This window comes from Trichechus manatus, unplaced genomic scaffold, assembly GCF_000243295.1.
Source record: "Trichechus manatus latirostris isolate Lorelei unplaced genomic scaffold, TriManLat1.0 scaffold00143, whole genome shotgun sequence".
Classification (NCBI taxonomy): domain Eukaryota; kingdom Metazoa; phylum Chordata; class Mammalia; order Sirenia; family Trichechidae; genus Trichechus; species Trichechus manatus.
In genome coordinates, this window is record NW_004444079.1 from 889,379 (window position 1) to 905,784 (window position 16,406).

At 38.2% G+C, this 16,406-nt stretch overlaps 1 protein-coding gene across 6 annotated transcripts in view; it reads right to left on the reverse strand.

Annotated features, from left to right (window-relative positions):
- Nucleotides 1-274: 274 nt before the first annotated feature.
- Nucleotides 275-16,406, reverse strand: part of ARHGEF12 (Rho guanine nucleotide exchange factor 12) — a 166,346-nt gene continuing 150,214 nt past the window's right edge. For all 6 annotated transcript variants that reach the window (XM_023739912.1, XM_023739910.1, XM_023739909.1 and 3 more), the window contains 11 exons: nt 15,049-15,126; nt 13,857-13,932; nt 13,204-13,371; nt 12,101-12,188; nt 11,376-11,462; nt 10,976-11,055; nt 10,482-10,715; nt 7,602-8,072; nt 5,766-6,079; nt 4,435-4,504; nt 275-3,843 (listed from right to left, as the gene is read on the reverse strand). In XM_023739912.1, the coding sequence (XP_023595680.1) occupies nt 3,833-3,843; nt 4,435-4,504; nt 5,766-6,079; nt 7,602-8,072; nt 10,482-10,715; nt 10,976-11,055; nt 11,376-11,462; nt 12,101-12,188; nt 13,204-13,371; nt 13,857-13,932; nt 15,049-15,126 (1,677 nt within the window). In that variant the 3' untranslated portion in view covers nt 275-3,832. The remainder of the gene's footprint in view (nt 3,844-4,434; nt 4,505-5,765; nt 6,080-7,601; nt 8,073-10,481; nt 10,716-10,975; nt 11,056-11,375; nt 11,463-12,100; nt 12,189-13,203; nt 13,372-13,856; nt 13,933-15,048; nt 15,127-16,406) is intronic.

Genomic DNA, 16,406 nt, shown 5'->3' on the forward strand with positions numbered 1-16,406 from the left:
GAACAATAAAGTCTTTTAGGCATTTCAAAATGTGATCAGTAAAAATACATGATTATTAATAAAGATTTTTTAAAGATAGTTCCAGATTTTTTTTTAAAAGCAATTTCTGTTAAAGAGTACATGATTGTATTGTGAACAAGGAAAATAAAATGTTCTAGTAGGAAGAGACTTATTAAAAATAACCAACAGTGTGCACATTACAGTTACCATTTTTGCAGTATATCTGCTTAGCAGTTGGCACCTGGAAATGAGGGGAGGGCTTCCTTCTAGGAGGTACATTTTTTTCCTACCAATTTATTATCAAAACCATCAGTACCAGTGGAGGAGGCATAAGGAACTAGCAAAAGAAACTTTCTTCTTGAAAAAGAACAATCTGGTAGATCATTTTGAAAAGGAGTGGGAAAATCTGGGGGAAAAAGAAAAAAAACACCATGATTTACAAAACAAAAACTGTAATACTAGGGGGGAAAAACTAGCCAGCAGAAAGTTCACGGGAAGGTCCTGCTAAGTTTTGAGGTCCTCTGCACACAGTTGTCAGTGGTGCCCTGTGTGGCACATGGGGAAGGAACTAGTGACCAAAGCTCGAGTAGCTCAAAACAACATCACACACCAACTTCAGAGAAGACAGTTTCCAATTTAAAATATGTCGGCCCCATGTAACACACCAAATTTACCACATCAAAGAGGGAAAAAAAAGTATGCATGTAAAAGAAAGCTCACCGGAAGCGTACTTTCTTTAGCGTCTAAAAATAAGAAAATGGACTTTTCTCCTCTAATATCACATTAGCCCCGCCTCCCAAAATAAACAAAAAAATTTTTTAAAGGGGACTTGTCCTTTCTAACAGTCCTAGTTATTCTGGGGGAAGAGAAAGCCAAAAAGCTATTATTATATGATAAATAGTTCCATTTTAGTTCCTAAAAGCCAAGATAACTCAAGCAGTCCAAGTTAGCTGATTTTAAAGTATGCAAAACATATGGCTTCTCGGGCAGTAATCATGATTTTAAATTAGAGCACTTTAGGGGCTTGCTGATTTGCCTTGATTAACTCTGTTCTCTGAAGAGGAAGGAGACACTCCAAATGTAATTTGACACTTAATAGCAGAGGAGCCATTAAGCCCCCAGCTGAGAGCACAGTGTTATAGCAGGTCACCTCAAATAGCTAAAACCCAGCTCTCCTGCTCTGGGAAGGTTGCTTTGTCTCCCACCCTTGTGTCCTTCGGTAAATGGAAGCAAATTCCAACTTGTAGTCATGTAACTTTGAGAAAAGCACTCTGAGAGTAACAGTAAAAGGTCTTACCCAAAGACAGGATGAATATCTAATTCCATCATCCCAAAAGGCAGATATAAGTATCAAAGTAAAAATGGATGCAACTCTAATGAAATTAAAGGTGTGGGAGGCCAGGCTGGGAAGGAGGAGTGCCGACGTTAGTATGGCAAGATGAAAAGAACACTCAAAACTGTGGGATCTTTTCAAAATAAAACTTAGTCTTGGGGCGTCATTTGAAAAACAAAAAAAAGATGAATTTATTGAGAAGTACTAGAGCTATGGTCAAAGTATTTTCCCAGTTAGCCTTGTTATTGTTCCAAGGAGAGGTTAAACTGCGTGAAAAGAAAAGCTAAGGACAAGTTATCGGCTGAGCTATAAGAGAACTGAAAACTTTGCTTAACCCACAAGCTTCTTAATTAAGTGCTACAGAATTAAGTAACAACCCTGCAGTGTCTGAAGTTAAGATGAAAGTTCTATTATGTTTACCCTTCTCCTGATTAATTGCCAGCGGATGGTGTTAGTGTCAAGTGGCTACAGGTGTAACCCTGTTAGTTGGGAATAACTACATTATTTCCAGCAGCACAGTGTAACCAATTGGTTTCTACTTGCTTCTCCTAAGAGATACAGATAGTTTCAGGTCCCAAGCCTCACCATATTAGCTTCCCCTTCTAAAATTTTTTATTTCATTCTGATTTAAGTTATACTTGATCTACAACTCACAATATATTTCTAGTTTATAGATGAGGTCCACAGATCCATGGGGATCTATCTGAAAACATAGATCAGTTTTGAAAAGACAGAAACAGCCATCTGGACATAGATGAGCTTGTTAAGTTGTAGCAGTGTTTATAAAAGTAGTTGGGAATTCTTACTATTTGTGACAAGAAAAAAAAATTTTTTTTTTTTGGACTGCAGGAAAATAAAAATTACATCCTGACTACCCACAGAGATCAGAGGGCACTATGGAAAGATATGAGCAGTGGAAGAACTTCTTATATATTAACAGAATTTACATATTTGACAAATGATTTGGTTTTAGTTGGCAAAAATACTCCAAAACATATATATACCTGATTCACAAAGAAAACCACAGAAAGCCAATATAATTGAAGGATTTCTCAAGTTACAGTTCTGAAACATTTATTCTCTGTAGGGTGTTGCCGATCCCACCATTCATCCTAGAGCAGGCAGTTACCAACACCTTGCCTGCAGTATCCAGTGTATGTTCTGGTCTGCAATTTTGAAGGTCAGCCATGCACCAGGGTGGAAAGAGCTCTCGCAGCGAAGGCAGAAGAAGTACTTCTGGAGCAGGTTTGGGCAGTTCTGCCTTCTCCACCTCCTCTCTCCACTCCACCCTGGGCTCTCCTTTTGACTCAGAGAGCCCTTTGGCACCATCAGTGCAAAAATTAGAGTCAAACCTCCAGGTACTAAAATTTTACTGGCCTTATAATCAGCAGTACCCGTGGCTAATGGTAGCCATGGTTTAACTCAGTAGTGATTCAATTAGATAACCTTCCCAAACTCTTTACCCACTCCCATCCCACCCTTCCTTAGCAACCACCACCCCTACCACCGTCTGAAGCAGTTCCATTTGTTTTTACTTCCTGCTTGAGCTGCAGGGATAATTTTACACAAATGCCAAAGTCTAATGTATAATTATAATGATGAAACAATACCAAAAATAACAAATTCATAGTCAAGAAAATAAAATTTGCTTTCCTCTCCCTCCCAAATCCCAACCCTCAACAGAAAAGAAGACAACAGAAGAAAACATACCCATTTTCAAGTGCCTGGCTATTTAGTACACTGAGGATTCCTGTTAATTGGGGGTTGATCCCAGCTACAGAGAAGAGGTGCTTGCCTCATGGGGGACCTACTCTCTGACCACCTGGGCAGCACACAGCTCTCAAGTCCTCTGCACGTAAGAGCCACACAACACACTATGCCTCTGAGGCGACCCTCAGAGAAGCAGCCTACTGAACAGCAGAGAGCGTGGAGTACAGTTTAAAGAAGGCAAAATGCCCCTCCTTCCCTCCCTCTTCTCACTTCCTCATCTTCTTCACCTCTCTACCCAACCTCCTAAAACCCCATCCAGAACTCATTGCTTCAGGAGCAGTTGATCCTTGGGTGTACTAAATACAATGGGCTAAAACTCTCACTACTCAATTAAAATAAAACATGGCAAAATAAAAATTAAAATGTGCTTTCAAATACGGAATGAAGTCAAATAAATACATTTGATTTTTTTTTTCTTAAGTCTAAGTACAATTTCATATCCTACACCCAAAGCTCTATACATTTGGTTTTTGTTCTGAATCAAAATGAATTTCCAATAGTGAGGAGAGTAGAGTGAGAGAATGGATATTCCCTCACTGACAGACTAGAGCAGCTGCCAGACTGTGAAGAACTAGTCCCGCTTTGGGCACACTGGGACGCGGCAAACCCAGGTGGTTCACAGGCAGATCCTCTGTCACACTCTCTGCGTCCACGCTGGAGCCGGGATGTGGTGATATAATGCCAATGCTCAAAATCCAACGACCTTCAGTCCCTCCAGGGCATGTGGCTCTAACTTTTATCTGAGAAGAATAAAGATATGTGGGGACCAAATTAAGCGGGAAGAACAAATTAACACTATAAAGAATACCTATGAAATATGTGGGCATGGCTACATCTTTATTTCTAAATCAGAACAGCTCCATCTGAAAGAATGTGAGCAACTGAGTAGAAATGACTGCACTGAACAGATGCATTTGTAGTCAAGGGCGACGCCGTCCTCATCGTCAGGACCGACACAGAAAGAAGTACTGCAAGACCTGAGGAGACCAATCCTCCGCCACTAGGGAGTCCCATGGGCACCAGCAAATCTTGCACCGAGTCTAAGATTTACTAGGCTTACCACCGCTCCGCCTTCTGCTTTGGAAAAGGTAAAGGGGCGGGAGGGTGGCATGGGAACTGACAACCGCAGTTCCTCTCTCAGAAAAGAAAAGCACAGTCAGCAGACCACAACCTCTGCGTGATCTACAATGCTTAGAAACAAGCAGTTTTCTTAAAGACAGCAAGGAAATGGAATCTCGGAAGGTTTTTGCTTTAAAAAGTAATAAATCATTTTATTCAATGTACTGTTCAGGCCGGATGATTCTAGAGTCTAGAAGGTCCTTTTCACATACCTGAGTGCTTGTCTGTGAGGGCTGATCCAGCCAGCCTTTGGCAAAGAATGGTGTAACTTTCCTCCACCTTCTGTAAAATAAAACCCGTATGTTTTTCACTTAAACTTGATGGTGGGTGGGGGGCAACTTTTGAAAATAGTAAAGGAGACTTTTTTTTTTATATTACAGGTATATGATTCCAAATTTCAACACTAACATTACTAGGAATTTTGTTAGTGGGGGAAAAATTAAATTTTATTCCTTTTTCTCTTCAATGAATAACTTAAAACTTTCTTATGTAAAAAAGAAAGTGAGGAAGGGGCAACCATAAAAGGTGATTTCCTCACCCCCAGAAGTCACCCTAAAAATAGTCCCATATCATACAGCATGAACTATATTAGAAATGACCTGCCCACAATTTCCTTTCAGATATTTCATCACATCTCAGCAACAGGATGATGCTGCAGACCTATAATTATATGAAATAAGGGGGAAACCTATCATATAAACTTAAAAGAAAAACTTAGGGGCATCAGGTTTTAACTCTGTCCCTAATGCCTCTAACTACTTGAAGTTCTTATTTATTCAAATGTAATGAAAAAATTGTTTTGCATTCTTGCAGCTATGTCTACTAATGGCAAACTTTAAAACAGGGTCCTTTTCTCAGAAATTAGCACACAAGTCAATTTTACAATAGTGGCTAATACAGGGCCATCTTCAATTGCCAATTTACGAAAATCCCAGTCATGGCCTGGTTTTTAGATTGTGAGAGTCACTGAAGCCAATTTCTATCCGTCACAGCATCTGGAAAACTATCAACATCACCTAATGATTCACAGATAATTAATAGGTTATAGCATGCTATAGCATTTCCTGGCCTAGATTTCTAACTACACAAACCCCACCTATCTCCACTTATTGTTCACATCTTCTCATGGTGGCCAGCTAACAATCCCTAATATATTTAGGTTCTTAAACTTGGAAACCCGTACAAACACACAGTTTATAGAGCTACATCTTTTTCTGTTCCTGTAATTTATAACCAGAGAAACAATGCTGATCTCAGCTTTTTATCCAGGTAGAAAGGCCTAGCGATGTACTTTCAAAAATCAGCCACTGAAAATCCTATGGATCACAACGGTCTGATCCCATTGTGCACTGGGTCGCCATGAGTTGGCAGCTGACTCAATGGCAGCTAATAACACCACCACTCATGGATAATGATCAAAGAAGCATATAAATCTAGAACTTGAACAAGTTTACTGACATCAGCATTTCAATCATTCTATACTTCCTCTCTGCCAAATGGGTTTCTTATAATCAAGTCCTAAGGATGTCAAAACATGAGGTACCTTTAAGTGTTCAAGGTCAGCCTCTATCTTACGGATGTACTCCATGATCTGGCTTTGTGAATCTGCACAAGAGGGACTCTGGATCTCAAAACAGGAATCCTCCAGAGCTCCCCAGCGTTGCTGGACCAGGAATTCCGGGGTGAAGGGTGAGTCTGCCCCATCAGAATGAGCATTCTGGGGAGAATGCTGCTGCTGGTAGGTAGAGTTGATAGTGGGGATGCCTGCCATAGGTTGCAGGGCAAGCGAGCAGACAACCTCCTCATCTGTGGAGCTCTCCTGCACAGTTTCATAGCCATCAAGGATTAAATAGTTTCCTGTTGATGGGAACAGAACAGTTTGATGACATTAGTACTGTCATCATCAAATCAGAGAACAGAGATAGGGTAATTTGCTGGACCAATAAGCAACATCATGATAAATGGAAAAAAGATGGATGTTGTCAAGGATTTCATTTTACTTGGATCCACAATCAACGCCCATGGAAGCAGCAGTCAAGAAATCAAACGATGCATTACATTGGGCAAATCTGCTGCAAAAGACCTCTAGAAAGTGTTAAAAAGCAAAGATGTCACTTTGAGGACTAAGGTGCACCTGACACAAGACATGGTGTTTCCAATTGCCTCATATGAGTGTGAAAACTGGACAATTAATCAGGAAGATCAAAGAATTGATGCCTTTGAATTATGGTGATGGTGAAGAATGTTGACTATACCATGGACTGCCAGAAGAATGAACAGATCTGTCTTAGAAGAAGTACAGCCAGAAAGCTTAGAAGCAAGGATGGTGTACTTTGGACATGTTATCAGGAGGGACCAGTCCCTGGAGAAGGACATCATGCTTGGTAAAGTAGAGGGTCAGCAAAAGAGAGGAAGACCCTCAACAAGATGGACTGACATAGTTGCTACAACAATGGGCTCAAGCATAGCAATGATTGTGAGGCTGGTCCAGGACTGGGAAGTGTTTCATTCTGTTGTACATAGGGTCACTATGAGTTGGAACCAACTCGATGGCACCTAACAAAAATAATTTGCTGACAACTTTAGAAAGTTATTAACTGGGAAAATGCCATTAATTCCATAATTCCCAAGTTTAGTTTTAAATAAATTTTATCATTTCAGATTAAAACTACATTTGGCAAAATTTCAAGGCAATTCATGAATAATTTACTAGTTAGTATTTTAAAAGTTAAAAGCTGAAAACTACAAAGCCCCTACATGATCTTGCCACCACTCCCTCTTGTCTCATCTCCGACCATTTTCCCTCTTCCTCCAGCCACATGACATCCTTGCTATTCCATAACCACAAGGAGCTTGCTCTTGCTGCACAGCCTTTGCACCTTCTTCTCTCTGCTGAAACACTCTGCTGCCAGGTGTCCACATGCCGTGTTCCCTTACTTCACCCAGGTGTCTGCTCAAACGTCACCTCATCAGAGGCTCCCTCCCTGATCACTCTGCCTGAAACAGTACCTCCCTACCCTCATTACTCTCTGTCCCACTAGTCTGACTCATTTTTCTTCTTAATACTTCTCACCATTGGACATCTATTTATTTGTTTACTTATTCACCTTTACTCTTTCCCCTACTAGTATCTGAGCTTCATGAGAATAGGGATTTTTCTGTGTTTTATTCACTGCTGTACTTCCTAGCACCTAGAATGGGTCTGACATAGAATAGATTCAATAAATGTTTGAGGAATGAAAGAATAAATAAATACTACACACACACACACACACACACACACAGAGTAATGCTAGAATACGAAAACAACATCCATTTCAGCACACAGGGCATCTGATAACAAACAAAATTAAGGTTTAAATGGGGGGAGAAAACTTGCCTGAGATGTGTAAATTAACATCTTTTTCTTCCTTTTTAATGGCTCCATTGCCTTCTGATGGATTATCATCACTATGTGCTTCATGGGCATCAAAAAAGTGCTCTCCACTCTCATCAAGACCCCCTTCGGGCTCTGTGGTAGGCATCTCTGGGGTCATATCCACATGGTCCATGACTACAATGTTACTTGCCTGGCTATCTTGGGATGCCAGTACCACTGAATCTGGTGGAGCAGAAGATTCAGTTGAAGTCCTTGGACTGCAACAAGCGGAAGTGTCACCAGCTCCAGTTCTAAAGGGCATCTGTCCTTCACCAGGATGATAGGCTTTACTATTTTCAGAGTTCTGGATTCCACCATCTGCCTGCACCCCCTGAGAGGCTGTCCTAGATCTTGGGAAATGTTGCCAGTCTTCCTGAGTGCTCCTCTCAGTCAAACCTAGCTGTTGTACCAGCAACTGCTTCAACAAACCCACTGAAAGATTTGGGAAGGAAAAAAAAAAGCACATTCATTACTATAATTTCAGACTATCAGAATTAAATTAGCTGAATTGTCAGTTTATACCTCAAAAAGTAAGTACCTTTTTAATAAAATATTCATTTCATACAATCATCATTTTGTTTTGAAAAATGAAATAAAGCACCTTTTTCTAGAGAAGATTTAACATTAAACTAGACTGGAAAAGATCTAAGCATAGTTGTAGAACTCCTCAACAACCATGTCTCTATTTTTTGTACCATATAAATGGAATAATACCCCAAAGGCACTTCTTAAGGATGTTGAAAGGCTTGGTAAGACAGAAAAAAAAAAACGCTCTAAGTTCTGCTTTTCCACAAGCAGACACTCTATACATAGGCATTGTTTTTTTTCTAATTTTCTTAGATACACAGAACATTTACATTATCATTTATAATAACCCAAAGAATCCCCCTAAATAGTGAAGAAGGAAATGAAAGTGCCTCATAATAAAATTTAACTCCAACGATTTGGTAGTATGTGTAATTTCAAAGAAAAAGTAAATATTTATTAGTGTCTTAAAAATTACCTTACTAGTGGTACAGCTACTTGAGTTTGTTGAAATAAGAACCAATTTAATCTTGAATGGACAAAGTGATGCAACAAGGTCACTCACATGATGATAAAATTACTCAGACAATGTTAATCAAACCATCAGACATCATTAAGACAATGTCAATTTAAGAGAATTTAGAGTAAATTAGGTTCTGAATAACTTGACCAATTCCCTATTTTCATCACTGGCTTAATTTCTACTTCCTGCATTCTTTAGGTAAACAGTTTCTATGTAGGCAGTCTTTGGCCCTCCACCTTTCTGCTCTACATTCACCTCCTCAGAGCTTCTATGAAGTCTTACGGCTTTGACACTCAAACCCATCTCTTCCCTAATCTCTCTCCAGAGTTCCAAGCCTAGAACTCTAACTTCTTGCTGGTCACATTCTCTTAAATGCCTTGTCATTCATTATCTTAATCTCAACATGTTTTAAGTCTGGGCTCATAATCGCTGCCAAACAAAAAAATAAAGCGTGTCTGAGGTGGGGGTGAGGGAAGGGGGAGTCCCTTTCTCCCTCTTATTTCTCACAAGAATACTGAAAATATCTCTGAATATTCCCTTTCCTTTGCCCTCACATCCAAACAAGTCAATTCTTATAAGTATTTGTTGATACCGTCACTTTATTTTTATTCCTTCTAATACCACTCTAGTCCAAAACCTTTTAGCCTCAAGCCCAGACTACTACCTACCTACAATAGCTTACTTAGTAACTGCGCCTCCCACTCCTAAAACTTCTTTCCATTCTAATCCTTATGTAGCTCTCTCAGCTTAATCTGTTTTCATCAGCCATGCCCTAGCTTAAAAATTTCGAACGGTACTCTACAGCTAGAGGAATCGTTCACAACTTTTCCCACCTCAGTACACCTGAAAGATGTCATACACTTCCATCTGTACCACAGGCATACCCTATTAGTGATTCTCAACCAAGCTGTGAAGGGACAGGGCAGCCAAGGAGCGGCAAGGGCCATACACTCTCGTGTGTGTGCATGCGTGCGTGCGTGCGTGCGTCGGGGGGGCGGGGGGAATGGGACCAGCACAGTGAAGGATACTAGAATCTCAGCCAGAAAATTAGAATATGCATAGTTTGAAAAAGGCCTTGAAACACTGTGATGTGTCATCCCTAAAATACGGAGGATTCAATCTGTTATTCAAGGTTCACAACAGCTGAGCTTAACAGCACATCATCTATTTTTCCAACCTTATCTCACATGATTCCTTTAACTTATACATTCTACCTCAGCCCAACTGGTCTACTCGCTAAAATCCATTGCCAATCAGTAGATTCCGACCCATAGCGACCCTACAGGACAGAGTAGAACTGCCCCATAGGGTTTCCAAGGGGAGGGGTGCTGGTGGATTTGAACCACCAACCTTTGGTTAGCAGCTGAGCTCTTAACTACTGTGTCACCAGAGCTCCAGTCTACTCACTACTTTCTGAAAACTCTCAGAGTTTTCTGCCTCTGTGCTTTGGGCCTACCATTATTCCTGTCTAAATGTCTTTTATTCTTCTACATACTTATCTGAATCGTACCCATTCTTCAAAGCAATAATCACATCTCCCTTGCTTGCTGATGCCTCCCCCTTCTATAGTCACCCCAACACAGGTCAATTTTGACATATCTGTATCGTTTGAGCATTTATTTATTAAAAAAAGGAGGGTGGGGCGGTGTTTCTATCATCTTCCCAACCAAACTAAATTTCTTAAAGGGAAAAATCAAAGCTTATACTTCTTTGGATTCTCCCTAAATGCCTGGAAAATACATTATACAACTTAGTACTTAATAAGTATCAGTAATAAACTGAATAAAACTTACAATTCCTTAGTGCATCCAATGCCCACCGTTCTTCTGAGACAGGAAAATGCAGATCTGGGACTATGATTTGATAATTTACTCCAACTTCCTTTAGAGTCCCATCTGCATGCTGCTCCTTTGCAAATGGTCTATCAGTCACAAAGAAATCATCGACCTCCGATTTCCCAGAGGTAACCAGTGAACGAGCCTGAGGTTTTGATGACATTAAGGGAGACTCTAATCCCAAATCTCTGTCTGTTCAATGGAGAAAAGGTAGAGTATATTTTAACAAAACTTTTACTTTTAACATGAAGCCTCTAGGAAATACTTGGAAAAAAATAACCACATGAGCTACAGAGGTAGTCTGTTAAGTAAAACACATAGCACTCAGGGCAGACAGAAGGCTCATAGCAAAGTTTGAAAAACTGAATAGCTGATGCCAGAATCTGCGTAAACCAAAAGAGTTTTAAGGTTTCTTAGCATTTTAAAAGACAGGCTCTAAAGGAAGAGTTTACCTGGACTCTGCAGGCCAGTGACAGAAATGCCACGATGTTCCCCTTTTAATTTTGAAGGTTCTTCCTCATCATTGTCTCCTCTGTGGAACAAAGAAAACAATCTTTCAGCTTCATGAGGTACTTAAACATCATTGTAACAAAATTAAGAATTATCTATTCCTTTCCTGACCAAAAATACAAAGTAACCACACCAAAACCAAACCCATTGCCGTCGAGTTGATTCCAACTCCTAACAACCCTATAGGACAGAGCAGAACCAACTGCCCCGTAGGGTTTCCAAGGAGCGGCTGGTGGATTCTAACTGCTGACGTTTGGATTAGCAGGCGAGCTCTTAACTACTGCACCACCAGGGCTCCAAAATACAAAATAAGCCCTACTAAAACGCAAAGGGGACACTCACTCGCAAGATGATGACTCTGGTAATGGAATTGGCTTTGTGGATTGCTCTTTCACTGATGCAGCCATCCGACAGATTAGGTCCTGCCAGCTGCAGAAAGTGTGAAAAGAACCCAAAATACAAGAGGGGAAGGAAAAAGAAACACCCTTAAATATACTCAGAAAGCAAAAATAAAAACAAAACAAAAACACAACACCTAACAAAACTATACCTTAAAGAAAAGCCAAACATCATTTTGGATATAAACCCACTGCTGTCAAGCTGATTTCAACTCATAGCAATCCTATAAGACAGAGGAGAACTCCCCATAGGTTTTCCAAGGAGCTGCTGGTGGATTCGAACTGCTGACCTTTTGGTTAGCAACCGAGCTCTTAATCACTGTGCCACCAGGGCTCCATTTTGGATATACTACCCTTTTATTATTTTTTTTTTAATGGGTAGTACATTTTGGATATACTACCTATTAAAAAATTTCACTTGACACTTCCGAGAATTTTTTCTTCAGAAAGGATACTTTCAATAAAATAGAATCAAAATAAAAGACATCAATCTAAAGAGGAACACATTCCTAAAAGAACATCTCTAAAAGGATACAGAGGAAGTGCTTGGTTTCCACTATAGTTTTTGGATTTCAAAGTCCTATTAAACAACGTTAAATTTGTAGAATATTATACCCCAGGATAATGAAGAATATTAGTTAGAGTAAGGCAGCTAAATCTAATACTTACACAGTCTTTTCAGAAACTGTCTGAGCCACCAGTTCATAAATTTGGGCTCCATTGTCTGACATGGAAATGACGAATAAAGCTTTGTTATCTGGGGAAAGGAAAAAAAAAGACAAAACTTATTCTAACACTATGACCTACAGAGGACATAAGGGAGGTTTCTAGGGACTTGGTAATATTCTGTATCTTAATCTAAATAAAGGTTACGTATGTTCACTTTGTAAACATGAATTCACTTTGTAAAAAAAGTCTGTGCAACTTACTGTATATTATACTGTACATATGCTACTTCAGTAAAACAAGGATTACAAAAAGTAACAGTGATCACACAGCCATTTATTAGAAACAGGAAGATGTCAATATATCTAAATTATTGCAATAAACAAAAAGTTATTTGTTTATTTTCAACTGCCCTTTTGGTAGGCTGTTAATAATATTCAATGGGTGTTGGATAAAAGAAGTTATAAATTTATCTTGCCATCACAGAACTAACAAGTTTTCAGAGATTTCATTTTTAGTACAGTTAAAACATAACATGCCAACTTAAACTGATTTCAAAAATACAAACCACACTCACCTCTTCAGTTTTTGCTTTATTTTTACCAAATCAAAAAACATACCACTCTAATGAAAGCTTTTTCATTGGGATTACTTGTTACATACATAAAAGTCTATTCTAAACTGCCACCAAACAAATCTGTCAAAACAACTACCTGGTGAACAGAAGAAAAACTTAAAATCCTAAAAAATTACTTAATACAAAAAGCCTATATATTAGACATGGTGATTAGATTACCCTCGATTCATTATCTTTATCGGTATCTATCAATGATTTGACACGGAATAAAGACCAAAGTAATCTGCATAAAGCAAACTACATAAAATGTTTTGAATGCAGAAAATCAGTCAGAGAATCTAGGCACCCCAAATAATTTGGGGGTATAAACTCTTACTTAAAATTCACTTTCTAAGCATAAATAAAATTAATTTAACTTGCCTAAGAATATAACGTGAGCAAAACTCTACGCCGTTGTGCTACGTAAACGCTACCTTATGCAACTTCACAATGAATCTGGAGATTAGTGTTGCTCAGTGGACATACTTGCCTGTTGCCACTTGTCGAACCAACACTGTATTCAACTTAATGACAGGGCTAAACGTGTGTTTGCTATCAGCTGTAGATGCCAGAATCTTACTATGACACCTCAGCACCAGTCTATCATCCTGCTTTTGTAATAGCACAAGAATGTCTTCCAGCAGCAGTGTGTATAGATCTAGAAATAAAAGCAGGGAAGGTGATAAGTACAGAAATTAAGATGTGTTTTCTAAACTTCGTAACAACTTGACAGACATTTTATGTCTTAAATGTAAAAACTGACTTGTATATTGCCTTTATTTCATTTTTTAATAATTTATTTTTATTGTAGTTCACAGAAGTGTTGGTCTGTGACAGATTTGAAATTTAAAAAAAAGGTTCTTTACCACAGATAGTTTGAGATGTACTAGTCTAAAGAAAACTTACTAAAAACTCATTAGAATACAAGAATGATGGAAAGAAACAGCACAGAATCATAAAGTCTTCTGCTGAATATTCAACACACCTCAGACCTAAGCAGATCTATAAGTGCACAAATTAACACAAAGTAGCATGCTAACTGGAAATTGTGAACAATTATCTGGTCTCCCCTTTGGCATAAGAAAACTTTCCTATTCTTTTCCTTCTTCACTTCTCCAAATCGTCAGATAATGTCAGACCTACCAATAGTTTTATCTCTATTCACCTTCCAAACCAACGGCCCTTCATGAATCATCTTCCTTTTTGTTAAATCCAAATTCTGTGAAAATGAAGAGAATTGCATACAAATTATTTCCAAGCATTCAATGAGATGATATTCTGTATCATTTAGTCTCTCTTTTCAAAAAATTCTTAATATAAACGATACCACTTACATTCACTATCATTATTGTTGTCAATTTTGAAGACAGAATAAAGACTAAGTTAAAGTAATCTGCATAAAATTTTCTAGAAAGGCAACAATGTCTTGCAGAAAAATATTCAGCAGTACTGCCTTCCAAATCTCACTCTAAGGAGATAAGATCTTATGAAGTTACAAACATTCAGCCACTAGATTCTCAACTCATCCTTTAATTTTTTCTGCGAATAAGTGGATGGGGATAATATGTACGCTTGTCTGCCAGAGACCTCTGAGTTCCAAGGCCCTAGTTCCAAAGAAGTCCTAGGAAACACAGCATTCATCATGAAAAGTCCAGGAAATACTCAGGCTTCCTCTAAATATTAATAGTTCATTAGTAACAGAATCATCTTCTAGTATCAGCAGCTGTAGAAAAATGTCATTCTCTGGAAGTTAAAGGGCGAAGAACACTAGCATACTTCCTGATAAGCTGTTATATATGACATGAAAGTCTGTTTAAACAGTCACCAAATAGATCTGCCAAAACAACTACCTAGTAAAATACTACAAAACAGATTTAAAATCCTAAAAAGTTACTTAATACTAGAAGTAGCAATTAGTACATATTTTACTATCATTCCTATGATAGTCTGAGCTTTAATGCTTTTGAAGAGCTTCATGGAAAAATAAGTTATCTTGCTTTACTCAAGTATCTGGAAAGTTCCCACAGTAAACATTACTACTCTTATTCAAACTATAGAACACAATAAAATTAAATTTAATAATAACTAACGTTCCTTAGTCTCCTGCCAATTCCTGTCTCATAAAGTTAGTTTCACACACAATATTTCTCTAATTAAAGACTAAAGTGATCCTTACATAATCAGAGATTTAAAAGGAAGAATAAAACCATAAATAAAGGCAACGAACAAGAACTCCTTCAGGTAATATGTGTTCCCACTGAGATGTTTTAATTATCTGTCAGGTCTTTAGTAAATTTTATGTTTTTTTTTAAATTATGATTAGACCATCTCTCACCCTGAGCTCTTCAACATTTGGGTACTCTGACAGCTTCAGACTGGAGGTATCAAGACGACGTTGATAATCTTCTAAGCGCTGAAAATTAGACAGGTTGAAGTCCAGGTTACTACTTTGATCATCAATGACCTCCCTACTCCCAAATAAAATGGACATTTTTAATTTGCATTTTACTGAGCTCTTTGCAACATTAGACAGGACAACTCATTCTTTCTTAAAACACTCTCTGAACTGTTGAACTGGTGTATGTCTTGCTCTGCATATTCTCAACAATAACAACAAAATAAATTTAAAAAAACAAACCACTCTCTGCCCTTGGCTTTGGGGATACTGCACTCTCCTGGTTTTGCCCCCCACCTCTATGGTTGTTCTTTCTCAATCTTTTTTTCAAACACATTGCCCTGTAACTAGCTTATATTTATTTTTTGAACATGCAAATCATGTACATGGTACAAAATTTAGAAGGTAAAATAAGGCACACGATACACAGTAAGTCTTCCTCCAGCCCTATCCTCTTGCCCCCCTCCAATTTCCTGTAAAGAGGCAATCTCTAATACCCATTTCTTGAGTAGCCTTCAAGAAGGCTAACAGAGTATCTGTGAGTATAAAAATATGCTTGTCTCTGTGCGTGCATGTATATATATCCATATATCCTTTAAAAAAAATGGTAGCATAATATATTCATATACATATTCCTGTGTGTGTTTAGATCACTTATTAATATATCTTAGAGATTATTCTATGTTAGTGGAACATACAGAGCCGTCTCATTAATTTAATGGCTGCATGATACTCAACTCTGTGAATGAACTCTAATTTACTTAACTAGACTTTACTGATGGACATTTAGGTTACTTCCAATCTTCTACTATAACAGGCAATGCTACAATAAAGTGGTCTCAAATATGCCTTTACACAAGTGTGTAGAAAATGTCTGCATGATAAATTCCTAGAAGAAGAACTGTTGGATTAAAGAGTATAGTATGTGCACTTTTTTCCAACATCATAAAAATTTCCAAACATACAGAAAAATTTGAATGTGAATGAGAATATGAATACCAATATGCCCACCATCTATATTCCACAATTAACATTTTACGGTATTTGTTTTATCAATTATCTATCCATTTATTCATCCCTCTATTCATCAATCCATCTTATTTTTTTTTTTTGAAGGGCATAGATTTATTTTTTATTGTTGTACTTTAAGTGAAAGTTTACAATTCAAGTTAGTCTCTCATACAAAAATTTATATACACATTGTTATATGACCCTAATTGCTCTCCCTATACTGTGACAGCACACTCCTCCTTTCCACCCTGATTTCCCGTGTCCATTCAACCTGCTCCTAACCCTCT